This window comes from Sinohyriopsis cumingii, chromosome 12 (genome assembly GCF_028554795.1).
Source record: "Sinohyriopsis cumingii isolate HCF-2022 chromosome 12, ASM2855479v2, whole genome shotgun sequence".
NCBI lineage: Eukaryota > Metazoa > Mollusca > Bivalvia > Unionida > Unionidae > Sinohyriopsis > Sinohyriopsis cumingii.
Window position 1 is genome coordinate 112,824,220 of NC_142972.1, and position 26,703 is coordinate 112,850,922.

The window sequence follows — 26,703 nt, forward strand, 5'->3', positions numbered from 1 at the left end:
CTCTTTTACATGGTCACACTGCATTTTTTATTTTTAAGAAAACATAGTAGTGAACTAGAAAGAGATTAAAAAATGAGGAATCATCAAAATAGACCTTATATCAAGATGTCAGAATTGACCCGTTTCATTGTTTTCGGATCCGCTTTTTTACATGCTACTCGTGGTTGTCTTCCCTTGTCCCTGTTTTAGTATGGACACAATGAAGGAAAAATCTTCCGATTATATCTAATGTCAAGCTCCTGTACCTTTCGTTCCCTTTGTATTTCCCTACATATTTCATCTGTAACCATTTGATAAACTTTGTTAAATATATTTTTGGCTGATTATGATTTCTTGCTTCTTTTTATTTTAAAAGAAAATGGTTAATTAATATAAAAAATTTTAAACGGAAGCTAATACAATCTTGAAAGACAGACAAGTGTACTCCTTTTTCTTTCTTCACAGATCAAGCTGGACTCCGACAAAACAGGTCATGATTTTGTTGTTCTTTCCAGCCTTAGTATCGTCTACTCTTCTGTCAGACCCTTCCCCGGGGGAATGTCCAGAGCCATGCTTCTGCAGTAAAACGCTAACGTCCGTTAACTGCCAAGGCAAGAAGCTCAGCAGTATCCCATCTGGCATCCCGAGGTCCGCGGAGAAACTTTACCTTAGCTACAATGACTTGACTTCCATTCCGGCCTTTTCATTTCAAAACCTGACCAATCTTCAGCTTTTATACCTGGACCACAATACAATATCAAACATTGAACCTTGGGGCTTCGGAAACCTCTCAAACATTGTGTATATCGATCTAAGAAGTAACTTGCTGCCATCTCTTATAGCAAATTCATTCTCTGGCATGCCGAAACTGGAAAGTGTCTACCTAACCACAAACAGGCTTGAAACAATCGATGGACAAGCTTTCCATGGCTCAAATAACTTGAGAAATATATCCCTCAGCGCTAACAAGTTCTCATCTATCCCATCCCTTGGATACCAACCTAAGTTCAGATCTTTGGTAATGGAAGGAAACTCTATAACCAATGGAACATTTCCTGAATCTTTCTGCAGCAGCAGTCAGTTCACGGACATCATTCTCAGTAACAACAAAATCAAAAAGCTTACAAAGTCAGCATTTGCGGCTTTAAGAAACACTAGTGTTACTAAGGTAGAAATATCTCGGAATGCCATCTCAGATATTGCTGAGGACACGTTCTCGGTTTTGACATCGTTGCAATCTTTGAAGCTAGCGGTAAATCCCCTAAATGGACAGGCGTTAGAGATAGCGTTGAGGGGCGTGAATAGCAAGGATTTCACCTATCTGAATATCGAAAATATCAGCCTTAGTGGTAATCTGCCCAACAGTACCTTCCATTTATTGAGGAATACTTCTTTCAAGTACCTGATTATGTCGAATAACGTCATAAGAAATATTCCAGACCGCGCCTTCGCTGACCTTGAGAATCTTTTGACACTTGATCTGTCTGGATGCGGAATCATGACTACCGAAAACACCGCATTTCAGGGACTGAAATCACTAGAGATTCTTTTCATGAATGACAACCTCCTGAATAATGTCCCACCTAATCTCCCATCGACTTTGCATAAGCTTTATTTAAATGGTAACAGGATCGCCTCCTTACCAGACAATGTTTTTGCCAATCTAAAGCTGCTTCAGGAGCTTTACCTAGGGGATAACTTGATTCATGAATTAATGGAAGATTCATTTGCTGGTTTGGCAGATTTAAGTAAACTTCATCTTGTTGAAAATAAAATTGCTACGCTCCCAAAAATGGTTTTCAACTCTCTGATACGCCTCAGATCGCTAGAATTAAATAAAAACAATTTGAAACATATTCAAGATGCTGATGACCTTTTCTCTCCAATGGTTTCATTGATCTACCTGAACATCGCAGACAACTACTGCAACTATATTCCTTTGCATTCCTTTAACAAGTTAGCCTCTTTGCAGTATCTACATCTTGAAAATAACAACCTTGGACCTTTGATAGCTAATGACGGTACTTCATCTCTCCTGCTAGGGCTTCAACAGTTGTACGAACTTTATTTGGATAATAATAACATCACTGATCTTCCAGACCGCTTGTTTAGCGATTTAGCCTCTTTAAAGAATCTCGCTTTGAGGAACAACAAAATCTCCGAATGGGGTTCAGACCTCTTCAAGACAACTGTACATCTAACGGACATTGACCTCAGTATGAATCTCATATCCATCCTCAGAGACCAGAATTTGAATGATCTCAGTGGTCTCGATTCCCTGAATTTGAATCTGACAGGTAATCCTTTTGCGTGTACATGTGATTTAAGATGGTTCAGGGATTGGATCACAACCACTAAAGTAAAACTGATGAACATAGATCGCTACACATGCAATTCCCCCAAGGAATGGAGCGGAAAATATCTACTTGCCTTTGATAAAACAAAGATTAAGTGTGACTTTTTCACTTGGTACGAAATATTGGCTGCCGCGGTGGGGTCAGTTGTCGTGGTCACTATAGTTTTTCTCGCTCTTTATCGAAACCGTTGGCGAATCTGGCTTCGTTTGTACAAGATACAGAGGAGGTTCAGGAAGAATCTTAAGGCGCCGAGAGATGGACTTGGGGACTACGAGGTGGTGCCTGGAGTAGACAGGAAATACGACGCCTACATATCGTATACAGAGGAGGATTATCAATGGGTTATTGAAAATATCCTCAAAGGCATTGATGCAGGTGTAGACAATAATAAACAGGAATGTGGAGGTCGCTTCAAGTTGTACATGAAAGACAGAGATTCGACTCCAGGTAAGATTATACTATCATTTGCCAAGAAGTTTCTTTGCTAAGGCGTGAGGCGGGAGTGATGACATACACTCCTCATGATGTTCATACATACATAATTGTTCTTTTACTTGTCTTAGCATGTTTGTTTTCAAATTGAAATCGCTTTTGGCTGTAGTGTTAAACGGCACAATCACCGCTGTCTTTTTATGCAACACTTATCGAATTACATCACAGGTACGGTGCAATTTTTCAATTAAATTTATTGTGATGCATATAAATATTTTGTGACTCATGTTAATTTAACTTCTCGTGGCTCAAGGTCTAAAATAGACTTAGTTGAATTAGAGACATTATAAATTGAGACAGAAATAATATAGTTTTCAGTTTAGGATAGTCGCCATGAATACATTTCTCGCATGTTTTTTTTTCTTAAGTTTAAAAAAAAAAATTTTATAGTCATGGATCTTGCCGAGATGAAGTTACGTATGGGATTCGTATGTTCACAAAACAGACTGAAAAAATGCATGGTATTGACTCAAGTTCAGAGTATCGAAATTTAGGATTAACATGGCATGCAAGACACTTTTCCACTGTTCAACAATCTACTTGAATGCCATGACTTGCTATTTTGACAGCGGTTTTTCAGCTTGCCAGAGGTATAAATCACTGAGGCCTCTTATTCACAATTTTTGTATTATTATTTTATTATTACCGCTCCGGCGGCCTAGTTATTAGAACGTCCGCCTCAGATGCGGGACGTCGTAGGTTCGATCCCCGGCCGATTCGTACCAAAAACTTACCGAAGTGGTACTAACAGCTGCTTCGCTAGGCGCTCAGCATTAAGAGGTTAGTGTTAGGACTGGTTGGCCTGGTGTCAGGATAATGTGACTGTGCGGACATCAGGCTACATGTCTGCAGCATGATGCCCCAGTGCTAGACATCACTATAAACTGCCACACTGCAGACATCGTAGCGATATGACTGAAAAATTGTTAAAGCTACGTTAAAAATCTAAATCATACACACACACACATTATTATTATCATTATTATTATTATTCTTAGTATTAGTATTAGTAGTAGTAGTAGTAGTAGTATACATTTTATTGTAATAGTAATTACAAATTTGTAAAATGCAAGACCAGTGATGTTTATATTCGTTAAAATAGATGCTGTTCATTCACACTAAATATGTTTCAGTCCATCAGGAGGTGTACTAGTATATGTTGTGTATTATACACTCTGCCTTCAACTTTCAACAAACTACTGTGACGACATAATTTTCCCATTATATTAATAATTAGTTCATATCTTGAGTTCAATATTAAATCTTGCGAAAGTTAATTTTGGCTCGGTGCAGGACTGATTTTGGTCATTTTGTATTAAATATGGAGTTGTTATTTTCGGGTTTAACGCGATTTCACAACGCGATATGATATCTAAGGCGGCCAGTATAGCTGGTGGAGGATAACTAGGAAAACCCCGGTGAGAACCACCAACCCACGGGAAGCTACTGGCGTCTTTCTCACATAGCCACATTGGCTGGGTCCGAAACTCGAATCAGCGATCAGGTGAGACGACAGGAAATATATAAAATTGGAATAAGATTTACATAACGGATATTGGCAAGCGTAATATAGCAAGGTGAATTTTTGGTGAATAGACACATGTCAAGCGTAATATAGCAAGGTGAATTTTTGGTGAATAGACACATGTCAAGCGTAATATAGCAAGGTGAATTTTTGGTGAATAGACCCATGTCAAGTCTGGTTAGAGGCTGAAACTGGGATTAGAATTACATATTGGTATCCAAGACCTTTCTGGACCAATGTTTGACTCCCTACTAATATGAAAATTAGGCCCCCAGTCACTGCTTAAAAACTTGAGATCAAAGGAACAGTAAATACATATTTCCTGGGGCTGTCTATCTGACTCTAAGTTACCAATGGAATATATTTCCAAAGGTGGTAGAGGGAATATATTTTTCTTTCACTTTCTTATTCCGAAATAAAATGTTAAACGCATCGTCCGTGTGCTGTTTTAAAATTTATGTTTGAACAATTTTTAACCTAAAACACGAGAAAACAGTTTTAAAATAATCACAGATTCTTGGTTGCTTCTTCTTTAAAATAGGACAAAATGGATAAAGTGAAAAGTATTCAGATAAACGTAGCACCACTGCATTTTTAAAAGTGCAATGCCGCCATAACGTGCAAAACGTTGTATATCCCAAATTGTCTAAATAATACAGAATCTTGAAAGATAATATTGACCTTTCATCACATTATGAACCATGTAATTTCTCCCTCGAACTGAAAAACCGGCCATCTTTACAGGCGTGCGAATAATTCCGATGTTGATCAGCCACGTCCTTGGGTCCACCAATATCAGTCGAAAGGTGGAACACAAAATTCGATGACGTCACCCTTGTAAACAGAAGAAGTCAGTACCACGCTATCCCTTATAATGTAGGTTATCCTTATGTGAAGCGCTGTTCTCATTTAGCCTCTGATATTATGCGGTACTCGGTATTATTTTTCTTCAAAGGCATAACATGGACGCACATTATTTTGACAACTCCAGAAGTAGGCAATGGCCGTGGCAAAGGCTTAAGACAGTTAATGATTATTACGTCCCGTTCCTGAATTGGTTTGTTTTAAACAAATACCCAACGGTTCATTTCAGGGCCACCCACTTCTCTCGAAAAGAGATAGTATTTCCATTACCAAAATCAATGAAAACTCAAAAACCCTTTTTTTACCCATGATGTACGTGTGTGTGAGCCAGTACGTGAGTGTAGGTCCATATTCTAAAAAAGCAAAACCAAGAGACACTTACGTTTTCTGCCTGGTCTATTCTGGTACAAATTTTACAATCCAGTTCACAACACAACACAACAATTTAACACTTTCATAGACTTCTTCTGTGTCATTGTTCACTATCTCTCATTTAATTTTTTTCACTTTCAGTTTTTTCCTCTTCTTCCTCAATTTCTCCTCTTCTTTTCTTCTATTTTTTCTCTTTCTGCACGTGTTTGGGTTCTTCCTTTGGGGAGGGTACCTCTTCTTCTTCCGGTTTGGAACCCCTCTCTTCGTATCCCTCCTGTTATTTCTTAGGGCATTCTGAAGACCAATGTCCTTTCTCTTGAAAATGATGACAGGTATCTTGACTTTCGTCTCTTCTGGCACCTGTCTTGCTTTTTTGACGGTCTGGACACTCTGTAGTTCAGTGCCCTTTCTTCTTACAGATATAGCAAGTATCTTGACTTTTATCTCAGAAGGAGGCGAAGCAGTCCGTCGGTTTGTCTGAAAAAAAGTTTTTTTATGACACCTCGCAAAGCTCTAATCAGATGTTCGATCTGTGTGGGTTCTTCTATAGGTCTGCTCGGTTTAAGAGTGAAATGAATATTGGAAGGGAAGACACACACCCTTTATATATACGCTGGTCGGACATGAATATAAAGTGATTCATAGTGTTTAAAATGTAGTCATTTGACTTTTCGCAGTCAAGTTGAAATGATCGCATCATGTCGTGAAGAAAGGACAAGAAAGTAATAGGCAGAAACGTGATTTATCGCCTCTTACAGTAACTGAAGTTTTGGAACAAATTCACGCCAGTGATTTTGAAGACGACATGATGAGTCAGAATCCAGACCCACAGAGTCTACACTCAGCCAAAGTTCACCACCATTAGTAAACCCTGAAAATTACTACCACATTCGAGAGACTGAAAAGCGCTCATCAACAAAATTTAGAACGACGGCTTACACTTACACGGTGAAGTTTAAAGATTTTAAGTCCAACGTACCGCTGGAGAAAGCAGAGTGCTTCATCACCGAGGTGTGGGATTCTTTGTTAACCACACTGAAACGACATGTGAAGCCAAAGAAGACGATTGCTTGAGACTTTCCATTCATCACGACAGTCTGAAGTCACCCGTTTGAATTGACTTTTTTTTTAGCAACCCAGCAGAATTGACACCTTCCAAAGTCATCGACAAGATTCAACACGTGCAACAATACAGCGTCAAGTTTCACATCACCGATGAAAAAGCCACACTGTTCATGACCCACGTCTCTCTCCCCAAGGGGACCGGATTAACAACCCTTAAGACCAGATGTGTTTAGCCCGTGTCATCGTGGTGGGACGAACGTATGCCGACAAGAACGGCACGGTAGAATGAAAAAGAGCTTGGCAATCTGTTCAAAAATCGAATCGTGCCGAACAACGAATTTAAGCAGAACTAATTTTACAGCAAGCTGGGCTATCCAAAACACATCCTGTGGCAGTCCTGAAATGCAAAAGGTTTTTGCATGACGTCTTGGCTCCACGCTACACCTTGAAAGTGTACCCTTAAGAAGTTCTCGGACCTTTGTTGTTTCGAGGAAAAGATTTCATAGACGGAAAATACATTCACCACTATTATCACGATGAACATTTCGATCCCATAACCAGTATCACCGCATTCCTAGGAAACATGTATTATTGTGAGAAATGTGACCATGGTTATAACAACCGAGAGCAATACAAGCATTGTGGATCGAAATGCTCAGGATGTTTGGCCTCTCAACCCTGTCTGCACGGAGGAAAAGAACGAGTGCATTGCCCTGCTTGTCAGCGAATATTTGTCAGCCCTGTCTATTACCAACAACATCATGAAGACGCAAGGATCACAGCAGAAAAGTGCTTGTCAACTGCTGAGATTGTGCCCTACTTGTGGACAAGTGATACTTATCAATAATGTCAAGCCACACATATCTTCAGGAAAAAAACGATGTCACATTTGTCACCAAATCGTGGAGTTGGAACACGAATGCTACATTACAAAATACCATTCCAAACATTAAGAGGAAGACGATGACCAGAAGAAAGGCAATTTCATCTTTTTCGATTTCGAATGCATGCAAGAAACTTGCATTCACATTCCTCATTTCTGTGTGGCTCATCGAGCGTGCGAGAAGTGCATCAAGAACCTATCTTTAGTCATTGCCCTCACTGCAGCAAGATTCCTGGAGGACGTGAAAAATCTATCGGGGACCGAACACGCTACCCGATTTCGCCCAGCAGATCTTAGACCCCATCGACGAGACGTGGAGCCAAGAGGACATAGAATTTTATGGAGATTGTCATAGCCATGCGGCGGTGATAGCTCACAATTTCTGGGGATACGATGGAGTTTCTTGTCAGATACTATACGGAGCAAAGTAACGAACGTCCTAAAGTCACTTTGAACGGAGCCAAAATCATTTCCATGCAAGTGGGACAAGTGCAGTTTAAAGATTCGATGAGCTACTTAGCCATGCCATTGAGCCGAATGCCTCAAACGTGTGGAATGACAGAAATTGCCAAAGGCTATTTTCCGCACTTTTTCAATACCGAAGCTAATCAACACGCCTTTTCTACCCCATTTGCCTGAGGCTCACGACTACGACCCGACATCATGCGTACCGAGAAACGAGAATCTTTCTACGCTTGGTACCAGACTCACGCTTCGGACCCCTTCGACTTTCAGGAAGAAATGTTAAAGTATTGTCGTTCCGACGTGGACGTTTTACGGTGTTGCTGTCGAAAAGTTCGAGAACTGTTCATGGAACATGGAGGGGTCGATCTTTTGAAAGATGTCTGCACGATTGCTAAAGCGTGTTCCTTAGTGTACCACCAACGACTCATGCCCGAAAACACCGTGGCTGTCATCAGCCCTCAAACGACCAACTGTGTCAAACGTCAGTACTCGGTCAAAGCTCTGCGCTGGCTACATTGCTTGTGCGACAAGGAAGACAAATGGATCCAACATGACCACAACGGGGAGGCGTAAAGATCATCTGAACGTATTCATTGGATGGCTGAGACTTAGAAAACCTTCAAATCTTGTACGAGTTTAACGGTTGCTTATTTCACGGACGTCCCTTTGCTACCCTCAACGTGGCACCAAAAATCAGTTTTTCAACGGACCATGGAAGACTTGTACCAGGATACTTGTCAGCGGCGGTTGAAGTTAGAACAGCAAGGATACCAAGTGTTGGAAATTTGGAAACACGAATATGATCACCGTTTGAAAACCGATCCCGAATTTAAACTCGTTGTGGAACTTCACAAGTTGGTGGACCCACTGAACCCTCGAGACAGTTTGTACGGAGGACGGACGAATGTCATCTGTTTGTTGTACGACGCTGACGATAAAGGAGAAGAAATCAAATACTTTGACGTGTGTCCTGTACTTTGACACGGACAGTTGCATCTACATTAATCGCCCGGGCCAACGTCACGCTGACATCGAAGGAGACCGTTCAGGAGCCAGGACAGACGAACACCCCGACGACAAGATTTTCTAGTGGCGGTCCTAAAAATTACGGCGACGAAAAGCCGGGACAAACAAGGAGAAGTGCACATGGTGTGTAAAGTGAAAGGATTGACTCCCAATTATCGCAACAGTCGAGTGGTGAATTATGGCGTATTGAAAGAAGCCTTGCAGTCTGGAAAGGATGGAAACTTTAAAGTGGCCACCTACGAATCGTACAAGATTATACGTTTACCCACTCACCAAATCGTCAGTCGACCCTTGGAAAAGCTGTATTAAATCGTGTACCCGAAGCGATTGCAGCTTCCCAACCACTTCACATTACCCTACGGTCACATCAATATTGGTCAGCATATAAAAAGGGGCAAGGTCCAAGACCGATAGTTCATTGTCACTACCAAGACCAAGCCAGAAAGATGAATCCTTTTAAACAGACATCATTCAAGTTTGGGGATTCTGAAGTAATGTGCGATGCTGTGTCTTGCGATGAGAGCGATGCCGTATGCTGTGATCTCAGCGATGCAGTAAAGGATCATGGGATCTTTGCTATAACTACTACTACGCCTACCATGGAAGGGGATACTGTCCGTGTCAAACCTGGCGGATGCAAAAGCGAATCACTCGTTATCGTGGATTCTTTACTGGTTTTCATTGTCAATATTAACCTTCACCCGAGACCATGCGTCTACCACCCTACGGATGTCATCCAAAACTGAGACAACTCCTGTCGATTTCACCCTGTCCTCATCGAAAGGAACCTGTAAAAGAAGAATATTCGTTCCCTGTGTGTTTGCCTGAATAGTGCTTCAGTTGCGGTGTGTCACTTCACCATTGGGAGCACAAAGATTCGGCTTACCTGGAACATGCTCGATGGTTTCCAAATTGTCACTACCTACCTTTAGTGGGAACCTAGTCATTGAAGTGGCATACCATATCGTTTAAGAAACCAGATTGGCTAGGAGTCAAACGTTGGACAACACCGAGACTAGTATTTAAACCTAATTTAAAAAATAATATTCAAAGATTACCAAATGAACCGCAGGAGAAGATCTACAAGGAAGTTTGGCAGGGACTTGTCAGAGTAAAGTCTCAATGGGTGTTTGTATAACTTTTGTGTCGAGAAATTCACAAGAGGAAAGTGAGAAAAAAGTTAACAAATGCGTCAGATTTCTCTGGATCAAGCCTGCATTCATCCTATTATTCCGCTTTAGACCGTTAACATCAGAAGATTTTATTGACATTCTTGACATTACCCTGAATGGCAGTCGTCGGAAATTGCTCACTATGTCCATTACTTTCACTCTAGGAGAAGATTTTAAATAAAATAATACTGATTGAAATGATTATGGATACTTTACAAGTGCTGGTCAAAATACAAGTGAAACGCAAAGAACTTTTGCATCCGTTAAATCACCGGTGTTTAAACCATTGGTAACTAAATGGTATAAGACGACTGATTCAGATGAAAGTGTTCAAGTGGTCAGACTTGATCAACTGCCCATTGGCACGAAAGATTGGTTTGTTACTCCTGATTCTATTTGCTACAAGGTAGACTTAATGCAAAGAATTCCAGAAGAAGAGTTAGAGGGTTACCAAAATCTTTTACACAATGTAAATTTAGTTCAAGAGGAAACTTCTGAACGGAGTGTGACGTGCAAGTTAGTGCCTAAACCATTTAGATTCGCCACTGGATCATCTCTTATCATACGATCATCTCTGTGCAGAAAGTACATTTATTACCTCCGACAAAAGAGGGTATAAAAGCGGATTATCATGCCACAACCTTTATCACTCGTGATACAACAGATTCCGTGGAAGGAAATCAATGACACTATTCAAACAGTGGGGATTACCAATACGTATTACGAGAACTGTGTTCATTGAATCGGGGTCGTCTTACGGTGTTTCTTAGTGACTTGCTTTCTGGGATTTCGTTTACCAGCCTATTCCTTGTGGACTCTTTACCAACAGTACTTGCCACCAAATAAAGCACGAAAGTGACCCATTGAAATGTCAACGAGAGACTCATTTTGTTAAAATCCTTGCGTTTTCATCTAGATACTTCTCGGTCTCTACGGGAAAAAAATATTCGTCAGATTTTAGGTACTGAAGATGTATATGACGATGCGTGTGTAGCTTGTGACTTTCACCCCCAGTGGACAGATGTACGTGATTGGAAAAATGGGGTTTCGAGGCATGGACCCAAGAAGTGGCCAATTATGCCCAAGAGTTGTGATCCTCAAATTAAACGTCCGGGGAAAAAAGTAACTTTTAAACCTGTGTTAGTGACAGTACTAGAAGAACCCGTCACCGAGGACAACCACTGCCTTCAACACAGAACTGTCATGGATATTCCCGAAAGACCTTTCCGGGAGGACACCTGTGTGACTGTACCCCATGCAGAGATTGGAAGAATATTACACACTGTCCCTAGGGAACCTTGGTTACCAAAATCATGTACAGTGACTTGTTTATATTCCACTTTGATCGTTTTGATGTGTTTTTATCATTGTACTAACCATTTGGCTTTTGTGTATCTTTGTCTTTGGTGTCGTTCCATTTCAGCTTGCAATAAACGTGTCCTGAAAAAGTATAAAAACTCTTGTCTTGTCAGTTTTCGTGTCAAAAGTTACATTCCCTACCCTATGGCTACCTCTACTATCTCTGCTCCCTCTTCCTCCACTTTCAAAGCCATCGACGAACACTTAGATCCTGCCAATTGGGAGGCCTTGTATATTCGCCATCCCTTTAACATGTTAATTGCTGAACCTAGCGGTTCAGGCAAAACTGAATTTGTCAGACGTTTGAACAAACATATACATCATTTGATCGATCGTCCACCTCAACGGATCGTGTGGTGCAGAAATCAGGTACTATAGAATTTATCAAGTGAAGTGGCTGGAGGTCATGGTGTCTCGGCAGAGATATTTTGCTAGGCGAAGGCAGAGAAGGGGAAGTATAACGCTTTGTAATTCTTGTCTCAGGATGAAATAAGCAAAGAAAAACATAACATGGAAAATGATGAAGCCAGCAGTAAGAGATCTGAAGAGAACTCTACTTTCTATTGACCACAAACTACATGGTATGTATGTATGTATGTATGTATGTATGTATGTATGTATGTATGCTTTTTGAACGGAGTTAAGATTTGCTACAGGCAGCTGTGTATTGACCGGGTGAATGAACTTACATCCCCGAGTGTGTCCGCTACGAAATGTAGTTCTGTGCGTTTTGTGGCTATTCACATTCACCTTTGCATATTGATAAATGGATTGTTGTTTTTTTTTTATTAGTTTCTATTTTTCTTGACATTGATTAAATCAATATAATACACACTTATAATTTAAACATGAAAGATGGTTTTAATGATGAAAGTAGAGTACTAAAAACACTTGGTTAGGTATGCCAGTGACATAAACGCGTAACCATTCACGTACCGGCGCATGGAAATTAATGTGAAATACAAACTAAGCGAAATGACGAACCAACAAGAGGTAATTGTAATATTTTAATATATTTTATATTTACAGTTGATCTAAGTCATTATTCTGCTTTATTAACAGTACGACCGACCATAAACTCCCCCACCCCCATTAGTCGGTTTGACTTAACTTTTACCATCATTCATAAGGCCATAGACATCGTGGGATGACACAAACGAAAATCTTTACGCTCGTCATTTCATGGATTTTAGCCCGTATCTTGCTACGATGGCCCAATGAGAGAGAGAGAGAGAGAGAGAGAGAGAGAGAGCTACCCTTGTACATGTTCATATTTAATTAATAATAATCGGTTTTTTTTAGAACATTATAGTATGTTTAAGAAATAACAACAAAACATTAAATACATCACAGTATGTGTATTAGGATAGAATTCTTTAGTACAAGTAATAAGATTGAAATTTTCTCTAAATTGTATGAAAAGTAAATTTTGATTTAAATTATACTTGATGTAATTTTCTATTAAAATATATTGAGATTAAATCCATTATTTCGGTATTACAGTTATATACTATTTAATAAAGATTGCGCCCTTATGAACAAATACAAAACCGTCTTATACATGCATTTCCCTTGTATCTTAAAGTCAGCAAACAAAGTACATTCGGTAAGTTGCGTAAATAGATGAACTAGACGAATTCCAAAGATTTTTCTGGATGAGTAAATGAGCTGATCTTGCAGAATTACCTACGTAGTGACGTACATAGACGCAGACGATAATCTGTAAGAGACTATGAAGCCTCACCTTGAGATTCTGGTAAACACAAGAACAAGGCACATGTCCATATTTGGCTTTGTCCTAAGAAACTGATATAAAAAGCGTCAATCCACGCACATGCCAGTTCTTTCGCCAGAAACTCAAACAGGCTTCTGTCTTTACAGTATCCCAAGTACCTCTCGCAAGCCAGATTCCCCAAGATGTAGCTGTATTTACACCGTTATGAGCGGTACCCTCTTTCAAGAGAGCCCATAACTCTTCTCTCTCTCTCTCTCTCTCTCCTTGGGCAAAGACATTTCTTAAATGATGATTAATTCCTTCTCATAGCAAGAAATGAGAAGATGGTTATGATATAAATAATCATTATTCAAAACATGTGTACCACGTAACCGAGAAATTTACTGTATAATGTCGACATGGTTAGCAACTTTGTATCATTGATAAACACTGTAGATCGTTGTTTCCTTGTTGTAATTTCTATTTCAAGGTTTTAATCCAGCCCAAATTCCTTTTCTCTCTCACTCCACAATTATGCGTAGTTTGTCCGTTATGCATGAGAGGGAAGGGGGAACAGAAAGCAGAAAGGATTGTGATGAAAATGTGTACCATATTAAATTCATTTAGAAAACGGGGATTATTAATACTTTTTATCGTTATTTTCATACGTCACCAATAATTAATGTGTGGAAATTGATCGTTGATCTTGAATCAACTGCAGACGGTCGCGAGAATGTTTATATATGCGTATTATTGTGCCATGGGCGGATCACAATTTGATTTACCAATAGTATTGGTATATCAAGATGCTTTATACCAACACTTTAAATGCCATGCTATTTTTAATATATATATATATATATATATATATATATATATATATATATATATATATATATATATATATATATATTGTAGGTGAGCTTGCACTTTTTAGCATGTATGAAACGATGGATGTCAGTCGTCACGTGATAATCGTCCTAAGCCAATACTATATTGAGGACAGATTCCACGAAATGGAGCTAGAGGTGATACTTGACAAGTACGCGGAGCGGGAAATCGATAGCTTTGTGGTTGTCGTGGTAGGTCCACTGGAAGCCAAGCACGTACCAAAATGTCTTCGCCAGACGATGAAGCGCGGGGAGTTCCTGGAATGGGAAGACGATGAGAACACAAAAGCAGCTTTCAGGACAAGACTTCAAGAGCGCCTTGACAAGAAAGCACACTATGAAGATTGATAACGGCGTTGTCCCTCAGTTTGCATTGTTTATTGTTGTTTTTTAATGGGCCTGTAGACTTTATATTAGTTTCATTTGTGGCTAACGTTTTTACATAACTTAAATTTACATTTGCGGAAGAAGGGTATGTATTACATGTGTCATATATTTTGATCAGGGCAGAAGAACTTTAGGACCTTTATGAATACTTAAAAATACAATAAATAAAAGAACGTGTACCACCGTGTCGGCCTATATTGCGCATGTAATTCTGCGTAACGATACGTCATTTTTGTTGGATGACTTGTTGTTTTTGGTCGAAAATCCGATTTGTATCAAGAAAGAACGATCGTCATTTAACTAATGAAAGTGATATTCATAAAGTGTACAAAAGTATACCACATTTCTATTCTAAATGAAAACGAAAATGTGATTTCTAAATGTCAACATGAAGACCCACTCTGTGACTTTCTTGAACTTGTAACCCAGAAAAACCTGTTTAATATTCATCTTTTAGAATCATACAAAATAAATACATTATTTAAAAGATGGAGATGTTTACCTTAGAACAATACTGCATCTTAATCCAAGTTTCTAATGTGCAAGAAGTTGTCCCGCGCCTGCTTTATCGTCTCCTATCCAACTTGTCAAGTTGCCGCCCGAACAGATTCTCAAAAAATCCCGGGCATATAGTCAGTTTCTAAATTCTTTAGTATTTTCCCCTATAAACGAGACTTTGTTAACACAAAACATATTATTGATTGTTGTTTCTCATCAACATCTTAACTTATGTTTATAAAATGTCGAACTTTTACAAAAATATTTTACAAGATTGGTTTAGTTTACTTAATATGTCTTGGCATTTAGTGGCATTGTTGAATTATTTGAAACAAGCTATAAACTTGGCAAAATGCTGACAGAAAGAGTACAAAGTAAAGCATTTAATTTTCATGTCCCGATGCAAAAATATTGCATCTTTTCAAACCCATGTGCAGAATAGGCCGACATATAGCGAGTCATGAAAACACTGGGGTGGTATCCTGTGTTTGCAAAATCAGTAATGGTGAAAATTACTGCTTTTCAAATGGTAAGCATTGCAGTATTTTATTTTCGACAATCAACCGGCATGCGTTTGGCGCATACATTGGTGACGGAAACAGATGCTCATAAAAGTCCGACAGCGGCGTAATTCTAATATATCCTCTAAAAAGGACTTTTCCGCCAACTCTTATTCGTTCGTGCCATTTTTTTTTTACAAATCTTATCTGGACACGTCTTATCTAACCTTTTATTCTCAGGCGATAACTTATCATTAATTGTAGTACATTTTGAATTCGTCTTGTAGTTCTTCATATGTCTCTGTGTTAACTTTACATTGGTCAGTTCAGTTTTTCCTGGTCATAGGTCGCTATTTGTTTTATAGTATTTGTGTAAACTCCTGCCATTTGGTCCCGCCCCCACCCGGGACCCTCACCCACAGTTTTAAAAGGAAAATATAGCAATAATATAAAAATGCGCGAAACGTAATCATTTCATTCGTCAATTTATAATTTCAGTCATAATTGTCGTCGCGGGGGTGGGATGGGCATGACATTGTCATCTTGTTGACCATTTGTAACTTCAAGGCCTGTCCTATGTTGTTAGCTACGATTCTGCTATTCGTGAACCAAAGATTCGCCGAGAAATTTCAAATGGTGAAACTCATGGGAGGGGGGTAAAATACATTTTCAAAACCGATCGCTTTGAATAGGACATTATGGGATTGCCGAATACTTGAGCATTCACTTACCTCAAATATACTTAATCGTATGATAATAAAGCACTTGTCAACACATAACACGACGCCTTTAGGTACCCATACAATTAAGAAGGGAAGCATACCCTGTAGTTTTAGGAACAAATATAAGTGGACCACCACCACCACCCCCCCCCCCCAAAAAAAAAAAGTGGAACAAGAAGACAGAAACAATCTCACCTCACCCCACCCAGGCGACGACAAGGTTGGAAATTATAAATTGACGAATGAACTGAGTTTTGTGCATTTTTTCCAAAAAGTATCCTTGATGCTTTTAGTTTTCAAATCTGGTGGAGGGTGGGGGTAGGTGAATAGTATAGTTTAAAAAAATTTGTTCTTGGTAACTGTTTCTTCTTCGATGCTAAATTAACATTAGTGATCTATAAACATTTGAAATATCAAATTTGATACATTTTAACTTTTATAACTTGAGATTCTTTTTCCTTTCAGAAATAATCTAATAATGCTTGAGGGTTTTAATATCTTCAACTACCTGCGCGTTAGCACAAAGGATGTACAATTCTCTCCAAGTCTAGAAGAAAAAGAAAAGTGGGTTGGGGAGATCCTAGTTTTAGCACAAGAGTTAGGAGTGTCTCTTTACCGTCTAAAACCAAAGTCTGCCAATGAAAACCTAAATTTTACAATTTTTCAGCAAGATACAACAGGAATTGTTAGTGCTGACACAATCCTTACCACATCCACAGATGGTGCAGGAAATCTAGAGTTGCCGAACTTCTGCTACACCCTTTTTATAAATCGCATTTTCGCAACACACATCTGATTTTTTGTTTCGTTCATTTTTTGTTTTTTGTTTTTGCACACCCACTGTAAGGTAGAGTTTTATGTTATGTTGTCCATCCGTCCGTCAGAATGTCTGTTACCAATTTAATTTCTGCACTATAACTCAATCTGTCTTCATCTACAGTTAGCGAACTTTATGGAAGGGCTTACCTGAGGAAGGAAGAACCATATCAATTCTATGCTCAAAAAAGGTTGAGGTTAATGTCACTGTGACCGAAAGAACGACACAACCGTTTTCTTTATAATAACTAGATGCGTCCATCGTTTACAGTATCAAACTTATTAGAAGGCTTGCAGATGTGGTAAGGAAGAATACTTTAAAGTTTGGATGGTTTCCGCACAATAATTAGAGTTATGTGTTATTTGTAGTTACCAAACATGTGACATGGAACAACCATGTCGGTCATGGGTTCAAAAAGTAAACGGTCAAGGTCACTGTCTTAAAGAAGAAAAACGGTTTCTTCGTAATAACATTCGTTCTACATCACACACTTTAACCAAATGTATTTGTTGCCTAATGAACCTTTTGCTTTGCAGATTGTATTTAAGAAACCTAATTTGATCTTGTTAACATATTTCATAACTGACCACAATCTAAGACTGCTTATTGTTCTCTCTTTGTGCGATCACTGATCGAAACCTTGCATTCTTCTTGCAGCTTTTCTGTGGCATACTTCTAGGACATATATCTGCGATTAAAAATTTGACCCAATTCGCTTCCATATGTCATAGCTGGCAAAACTGTTGTTGTCCCGATTTCAGCCCTTGTTAACTGGATTCAAACCATCATTTCCTATGTCAATCCCTACAAGGGAATACAATACTGATCTTCCTTTTTTACCAGCATTTTAGAAAAATCTCAGGAGAGAGTAATCCCAGCATATATTATTGACGAAACTATAGGAACCTGCTTATCTCCTAGCATGAACGTGTTTTCTTGCTGGAATCTTTACTTTGATAATACGACAATATTGGTTTTATCCGCATTGTAGCGCAGTCTCCATTTAGTTACAAAGTCATGAAGTTCTGAAGCAGAATACTCATGAGGATCGCAGGGTCGAGTCATCAGCTCGTAGAACACATGGGATGCTTAAGGTACCAGCTTGTAGAACACATGGATGTTTAAGGTACCAACTTGTATTCTAGATGTTGTAGACTCCAGTGTAGGTATTAGCTCATTTGTCATGACTTAGAATAGCCACGATGAAAACGTTCTTCTTCGACTCCCCCCCCCCCCGGTTTACTAAGCATAGTTTCCAACGTTGGCCGTTGAGCAGAACGAGGGCCCTAACATTCTCGATAATAATTACGAATCGAGCTCCACCCTTTTCGAAGAGAGTAAAGCTTTTAGAAAAGGTCGTCATGCCATACTGCACTGAAGACCTTTGCGTTGTCCAGGAATAAAGCATATACTTTTGAGTGATCTTCAAAATAATGTGCTACTCCCTCTTTTAAAATAAAGGCCGCATTAATACCACTACATTGGTATCGAAATCCCTGCTGTAGCGGGTGAGAAAAATTGCCCCTTTCACTAAGTTGAGCATATCTCTTCAACTATATTTTTTTCAAATATTTTTTTGAAAAACTGGAACGAACGATATATTTGTGTGGTTATTCGTGTAAAGTCCATCTTTTTCCATCACTGAAGATAGGAACAACTATCACACAGTTAAAATAGTCGTGATAGGTTTCCATGGAGGCGATGCGATTGTATAATTGCCACAAAATGGAACTAATCGATTGATGAGCGCAGATGACATGTTCTGTATATATTTTATCATAACCACGTGATTTATTTTTCTTAAGCTCTCTCACGGCTCACGGCCTCCTCAGTGTCATTTTGCATTATGATACCACACAATATTTTGCCTGTTCCTTCTCAAATATTGGACTCCACATTATTCTTCACGGTATTCTTAATTTCATCCGCAAAAGATTCGTTGAAATAATCGTCTATTGCAGTGGTTCCCAACACACACACACAGGTCGCAAGAACGTTCTGGAGGGTCCGCGTGATTTATTTTTTCAGTGTGGCAAAACTTGTTACAGTCTGGAAACGGAGTCGTGAGGCTCAGAGAAAGTATTCTTTAGGGTCGCGACCAAAAACGTTTGTGAACCAATGGTCTAATGTTTCAGTTCCTAGTGTTTCAGAATGCTTGCACCACCAGTTACGAATCAAATGAGGGTACCGAATCATGTCTCTGTCTACTTTTAGCTCAAATATATGTCATCTCTGTCCCTTCTTGTACAGTCTTACCATTCTATAGAACGTCCCAATATTCAATTCTACAGCCGTTTCTGGGTCATCCAATTGTTCCTGTTCATACTCTTTGTTTTGCTTTGATTGTTTTCTAAACTGTCTCTTCGCACTCTTATATTCTGCATATGACTTGCGTTGCGTAACACAGGAACGGTTGTCTGTTATCCTTATGGTTCTTTTTCATCTATTTATGCAGTGCAGCTACAGTAAAGGTTATAGATGCGGCTGGAAAGTTTTCTTTGGGAGAATTTTTTATCAGGTGAATCACGTAAAACAATCGCAACAGTATCAAGAGTGTATTTTATATATGCAGTGTCTTGTATTAATACTTTTAGCGATTGTAATTGTTCATAAATTTGAATTTTGTACATCTCCAACTGTTCTCTAGAAACTTTTTTCCAGTTGACTCTAATGAGTCGTGCGAAAAAGTCGATTCCTGGAGTCTGTCCAGAACGATTAACTATGTTCTTACATGTACCACTTGACTACTCCGGTGGTCTAGTGGTTAGAGCGTCCGCCTCCGCCTCGGAAGCGGGAGGTCGTGGGTTCGAACTCCAGCCGAGTCATACCAGAGACTTACAAAAGTGGTACTAGGCGCTCATCATTAAGAGGTCAGTGTTAGGACTGGTCGGCCAGGTGTCAGGATAATGTGATTGGGTGGGACATTATGCTGCATGTCTGCGGCACGATGCCCAAGTGCTAGACATCACTATAAACTGCCGCACTGCAGACAGCGTAGCGATATGACTAAAAAGTTGTTAAAGCTACGTTAAAAATCACACACGCACACACACACACACACACAGACAGACAGAGAGGTGCCACTTGATCAAGAGATTTAGAGGATAGTCATCTTCCAGGTTAGCACTGCTGTGTCTCTATTTGAAGAGGGTACAAGAATATAATGGATCAAGGACGAGTGTTCGCCGTCAGATGAGCAAACAGTATATCCTGGCATTCCAGACGTGGGTTAACTATTTGTATAAATTAGATGCCTAGGTTTAAGACGGGAATGCAGCTAATAAACCACATCTTTGTTTCCTTTTCCGAACCACTTTCGGTAGTTCTGCATCGAAGTCACCACAAATAATCACAATACGTCTCTGACTAATCATCTTAGAGGCATTCCACTGTTTAAGTTACTTCCGTGCAATCCTCTTAAAAGACATTTGTGGAAGGAAACCACAAACAGATGATAGGAATAATCTGTAATCACGCATACTAATTTCAACAGCAATAACTGTCCTGTCCGACTTTTGCGTGGGACAGACCAACAGCGACTTTCAATACAGAATTGCAGTTTCTCAATAGCCGGAGGGTCGCTTTCTTTCCACAGACATATATGACCTCTGTCAAAAGCAGTAAATTCGCTGGAGATGTTCTGTAGAAAGTGCAGTTGTTCTGGAGGTAGGCAATGCTCTTGTACGCATGCGAAACTGAGGAAATAAGAACAAAGAAGGGGCATTACTGTCATAATTATGAGTCGCCGTCACCGCCAAAATTACATTCATCAAATGATATAGTATGAAATCAAATGATTTAATCCAGCAAATTAAATGATAAATCAAGATTCCGAATGGTGTGGTCTCATATGAAATGATTCGAAGAATAAAACGGAATGACGTGGTATTAAATGAAATGATGTAACGGTAGTATGAAATGAAATTATTTACCCCAACAAATGAAATAATTCAGATCCCAAATGACGTGGTATTAAATGAATTTACGTAGTGTGAAACCAAATGATTTACCCCAACAAATGAAATGACTAATTCAGATCCCAAATGACGTGGTATTAAATGAGATGATGTAAACAACGCAGCGGAATGATGAATTCTGATTCCAAAGGACGTGTTATTAATTTGAATTTATGTAGCACGAAATCAAATGATTTAACCCATAAAAGGAAATGATAAATTCAGATTCTAAATGACGTGGTATTATATAAAATGATTTACAGAACAAAACGGAATGATGATGTGTGTTTCCAAACGACGGAGTCTTAAATAAAATGAAGTAGTTTTAAATGAAATGACTTGATCCAACAAATGAAATGATAAATTAAGATTCCAAATAATTTGGTATTGAATTTAACGGTCTGAAGAATTTAATGGAATTATGCATTCTGATTCCAAGCGACGTGGTATTAAATGAAATGTTTGGAAAGCAAACGGTCTGACTGGGAATAAGCACTACCATGAAAAGTCAAACTGCAAATCATCTAGCTTAAATCCAAACATACAGAGGGCGCTGATATTCATGACGTATGGTGTCATTAAGCCCAAACTTATAATCTTGTGACGTAATCACAGCATTCGGCTTTCTTGGACAGCCATGGTGTTTCCTTTCCATTGATATAAACAATAACAATATGTTCTAATCAGCATAAAGTGACTTGATCCACATTAATGGATGTGCGTGCATTCTTTTAACATTTCTCCGTCTTGTAATGCGAACGCTTCCAAGGCTTCAACAAGCTTAAATCTATAAATTAAAGAGATTAAAATCTTGATCTTATTTAATCTATAGTAATAACCATGTCTGATGACCTTACGTAGCATACACACTAAACTATAAAAAAAATTCTCGAAACTTTTTGTATATATCTAACATTACTAGCCGTACGTACATTGTATGTGTAACTGTTCCTCTTCTATCGCCATTGAATCCCAGTTTGCAGCGACATATTACTGTGTTTATAATTTTCTGTAGAATCCCTGACTCAAGAATCTTAGTGGATTTGAATCACCGCTCTCTCCATTACAAATGTATTGACAATTGCGGTGCTGGGTGGCGTGTGTGCTTAGTCAGTCATTTTAAAGAATTAAATACGTAAACAATAAACAGTTGCCTCCTGTGGAGTGTTTTATGACGAAAACAAGCACAGATCATATTTGATTAAATCCAAATTTAGCAATGGTCTATGAAAATATCAAGGAAAGGTGTCTTTAGTTAATTTTATCAGTTTGTTAAAAAAAATTTAAAAATTATTTAAAAAAAACAAAACAACAAAAACACACGTAAAAACAGCAGCAACGATTTTTAATTGATAGCACGGTTGTTTGTTGTAAAGACAGTTTCGGATACTCTCTCGAACTGACATAGAACGAGTTGTTTTTGTTGTTGTTATTATTATTATTATTCATAGTAGCTTCGAACTACTAACTCGGTTTAAGATCAACCAATAACAGTGCTGTTTCCAAAAATATAATCCTGTCAGTTTCACACACCTCCACAAATCAAGAAAATATTATAGCCGATACCACGTCATTTGGAATCTGAATTCATCATTTCATTTGTTGGTTAAATAATTTAATTTCATACTAAATCGTTTCATTTAATTTGGAATCTAAACGCATCATTCCGTTTTATTCTTTAAATCATTTCATGAAACCCCACTATTTCGAATCTAGATTTATCATTTCATTTGCTGGATTCAATCATTTGATTTCATGCAATATTTGATCCATGTAATTTTGGCAATGACGGCTGCCCATACATCGTTCTCCATGTCAGTACGCGCAGAGTAGTCATGCAAATTGTATGTAAGTATTTTGAATACTTGTAACTTTCTTTGAACTGTATGCATGTCTGTATATTACACAATTTGTGTTGGGGACAGTTTCGTAAATTGCCCCCTGTGCAAATGTCTTAAGGCTACGTTGTGACTTTTTGAGCTATTATTGTTTAACAGTTGAAGTTATGAATATATTTGTGAATAAGGTGTTTCAGGCTTGTGGATTTTTTTAAAAAAAATTAATGCGATGCATATACGCCTCCCTCACTTTACAGTATGTGGCCAATGAATAACAGGAAGCAGAGTTAGTCACCCATAGCGGTAGATATATGGTTCAAATCAAGTGAATTATGAATTAAATTAATGAATTGATTGAATTATGAATTTAATGAATTATATATTATAAAAAAATAAGGAGTAACCGAATATAACCCGCTCAGAATCACTGACGCAAAATCTTACAGAGGTCAACAAATGGAGCTTTCGTTGGCTTGCAAGGATTACATCCAGGCGAGTGCTAGTCTGGTTCCTAGCGCCAGTTTGCGAATTTCAATAGCCGATTACTCCAGTTACTCAAATTAATCACTCATTAGGGTTGTTTTTAGGAATAAACTCATAGTTATACTGAGAAAGTTTTGTAATAATTGTTAATATAGTTACATAGAGAAGAGTTTTACCTTTAATTTAGATTAATTATGTACTTAAATCATGTAAATTATAATTTTAGATTAGATGGGATTAATTGTTTAAATATGGAAAAAGAAACAGCACAGAATATCATTACCCGAAAGTTTAACCAAACTTACTATTGTCCCCCTTAGAATTCCAATATGGCGGGAAGCATGATTTCTTTATTCCTTTGTTCTGATCTTGGATTTTCAAGGCGGATGCTGTTGTTGTTGTTGTTGTTGTGGGGTTTAACGCCATTTTTCAGCACACGATAGGCTATACATGGCGGCCAGTATTAATGGTGGAGGAAGAACCTGGGAAAGCCCCGGAAAGAACCACCGACCCTCGAGAAGCTACTGGCAATCTTTCTCACATACCCACATTGGCTGAATCTTAGACTCGAACCGCCGCAGACAGAGGTGAGATGGCAGTGATCCGTAACGAAGAGCGCTTTAGACCACTCGGCCACTCGGGGCCCCCCAAGGCGGATGCAGTATTCTTCATCGATATTTCTTTGATGGTTCATTGGCCCTTTATACAGCTGATGATCTTTTTTCTGTTCTTCTTTAGTTGTTCTTTATGCACTTCTTCTCTTCATTTTGTCCATAATATTTGCACAATTTTTACTGCATCCTTTACAAATGTTTGTATTGTTGTATGGGAATGTTGGTTTCAGTTTTTGTTCATCTTGACAATTACTCCCAAAATCATGTATTTGATGCATTGCCTTTTATTTATTGGTATCACTTGACTGTCCAGTATCTTGTAGATTCTTTATGCAGTTCAGACTTTTGGTTGTACTCCGCTTGTTCTTACCATACCATGACACACATACCCTTCCTTCACTGGCACTACTGACTTAATGAACTCAATCACCTCTAATTTCCGGAGTGTTTATCACAGCAAACACTCTAAATCTCTTCAGCAACATATTGGACCCAAAGAAAATTTCATATTCACGAGACATGAAATTCAACATAATTTTATGCATCAAAATGACGTAAGGTACTCGGAGTATAAACCATTATTTGTGCATTAGATCATCAGGCAGTGTTCATAGCTGTTAACAGTGCATCTATTCAACTGAAGAGCTGTTTGCGCAATTACTATTTATGGAATAGGCTAATTAAGCACTGGATAAATCATGAACTTAACTTACAATGGATTTAGTATACAGATGAATATATAAATTATTCACCGTTTATGCAGTGTCACCAAACATAAAAAAATAAAACTGAAAAACGTATAGCAACAGCGCAAACACATTGGCACTGTGTTTTCGTGCAACCACTCAAAATCTCAGCAACATATTGGACCCAAAGAAAATTTCAGATTCACGAGACAAGAAATTCTACATAATTTTAGAAGTTTAAAGGAAAATTTTATTTTTCTTTAAAAGGCAATATATATAAAACTATAATACTCTTACCTTGGGAATGTAAACGCTTTGTAGGACCCTTAGAATTCTCCATATTTCAGCAGCGATTGTAAACACCATGTCCACCATTATGTATATATGTGTATGTAACATGTATTTTCTGTTACACTTTTGTCAATCTGATGAAAACTAATGCAAAATCAAGAGTCTGTTTTTCTGCAAGAAAGCAATGAATCTTCTTGTGGTGGCAGTGTCATTTTTAGAAGCTAGAATGCTTACTGGGGAGCCATTTGCAAGTAAACTTTTAGGAGAGTTCAAACAACACTGATTACAATTGTCAAGATCTTTTAGGAGTTCAAACAACATCTACAATAACAAGGCACCTACGATTACAATTATCATGATTGGGTGATTATGACAATATTGCCTTTATCACAGCCAAGTTTTTTTCAATAAAAAAATATGCAGACAAAATTTGTTTCCCCTAATGCAAGTCAAATGTGGTAAGGGTGTGGTACTAAGAGATAAATTCAGATAGTTTTTTGAGTACATCATCAACGGGGCTTGAGAAATAAACCACAACATTTAATGATGTTAGTTAAGTGAAATATAGGTCACAGAGACCTATATTTTTGAGGTTATAATACTCCACAAGATGAACCCTTCACAATGTTTCATGATTTCCAGTATAACAGTAATCTTGTTGATGTAGCAACTATTAATCAACCCCTACTTTTTAGGAAGATTTTAGCTACAAGTAAATTGATTGAAAGAATAATATGCACATACTTATCTTTATGTAATTCATTTGTATTGATAAAGAGACTGCATTAGTATCTATAATGGGCAGTGAGATTTATTACTACTGTCTTACCTGTAAGGCCCCCATTAAACTTTAAAATATGTCCCCTCCCCCACCCCTAATTAAACAGCCATTCCCAAATAGAGACATGCATATCTCATGGGCAGACTGTAATGGATATAGTTTTGACAATGCTAACATAATGGTTGGCAGAGAATCCAGTGGGAAATTAGACTGCTATTAATTGAGCCTATTGACATCCAATAGATTTTCAGTACAAAACTTCATTGTTTTTATTTAATGTAATTGTGGTTGTGATACATGTGTTTGCACATATGCGTATGTGCCTGGTGATGACAAGTCTACCAACTATTTTGTTTCTTTGTAAGTGTTTTAAATCTTTTAAAGAAAACTGACACCTTAATTTCTTTTATTCACAATTTCAATAGGATGAAGTTGCTTACTTGTACTGACATCCACTGGGACCTCAGAACACACTTTTTGTGTCTCAAGACACCCCCCTAAAAAAAACATGACTGCAAATATGGCATGCATGCACTTATTGATTACTTTGTGAAATTATTATGAGTGTCAATTTTCTCAAGTTATCTGCAATTTCATCAACAATCACTAACATTACAGTGTCCAAATTTCTTATGCTTTAGAGGAAATCACCCTCTGTATATATATGTACAGTACAAACTGATTATGAATCATGTTTTCTTTCATTTGTTGAAAAAAAAAAAACCTCTTCTCAGCTTAATGTTGTTGTTATTGTAGGGTTTAACACCATTTTTCAGCACACGATAGGCTATACATGGCGGCCAGTATTATTGGTGGAGGAAGAACCCGGGAAATCCACGGAAAGAACCACCGACCCTCGAGAAGCTACTGGCAAGCTTTCTCACATACCCACATTGGCCGAATCCGAGACTCGAACCCATGCAGACAGAGGTGAGATGGCAGTGATCTGTAACAGACAGTGCTTTAG

The 26,703-nt window shown here is 38.3% G+C and overlaps 1 protein-coding gene across 4 annotated transcripts; it reads left to right on the forward strand.

Annotated features, from left to right (window-relative positions):
* The first annotated feature begins 447 nt into the window (after positions 1 to 447).
* Positions 448 to 26,465, forward strand: LOC149787269 (uncharacterized). 4 transcript variants are annotated; one of them, XR_016425142.1, is made up of 3 exons: positions 448 to 2,783; positions 14,192 to 23,746; positions 24,017 to 26,465. XR_016425142.1 is itself a non-coding variant. In XM_089977779.1 (3 exons), the coding sequence occupies exons 1-2, from the start codon at positions 473 to 475 to the stop codon at positions 14,509 to 14,511; spliced, it is 2,631 nt and encodes an 876-aa protein (XP_089833905.1). In that variant the 5' UTR covers positions 448 to 472; the 3' UTR covers positions 14,512 to 14,529; positions 16,736 to 26,465. The 4 variants fall into 4 exon arrangements, 3 of the variants coding, with proteins under 3 accessions (XP_089833905.1, XP_089833904.1, XP_089833907.1); XM_089977779.1 differs by having other exon boundaries at positions 14,192 to 14,529; positions 16,736 to 26,465; XM_089977778.1 differs by having other exon boundaries at positions 14,192 to 26,465.
* Positions 26,466 to 26,703: the final 238 nt, after the last annotated feature.

Coding starts and splice junctions, on each gene's coding strand:
- LOC149787269 (XM_089977778.1), top strand. CDS start 473: ATGATTTTGTTGTTCTTTCCAGCCTTAGTATCGTCTACTCTTCTGTCA. Junction 2,784..14,191: donor AGACAGAGATTCGACTCCAG/GTAAGATTATAC, acceptor TATATATTGTAG/GTGAGCTTGCACTTTTTAGC.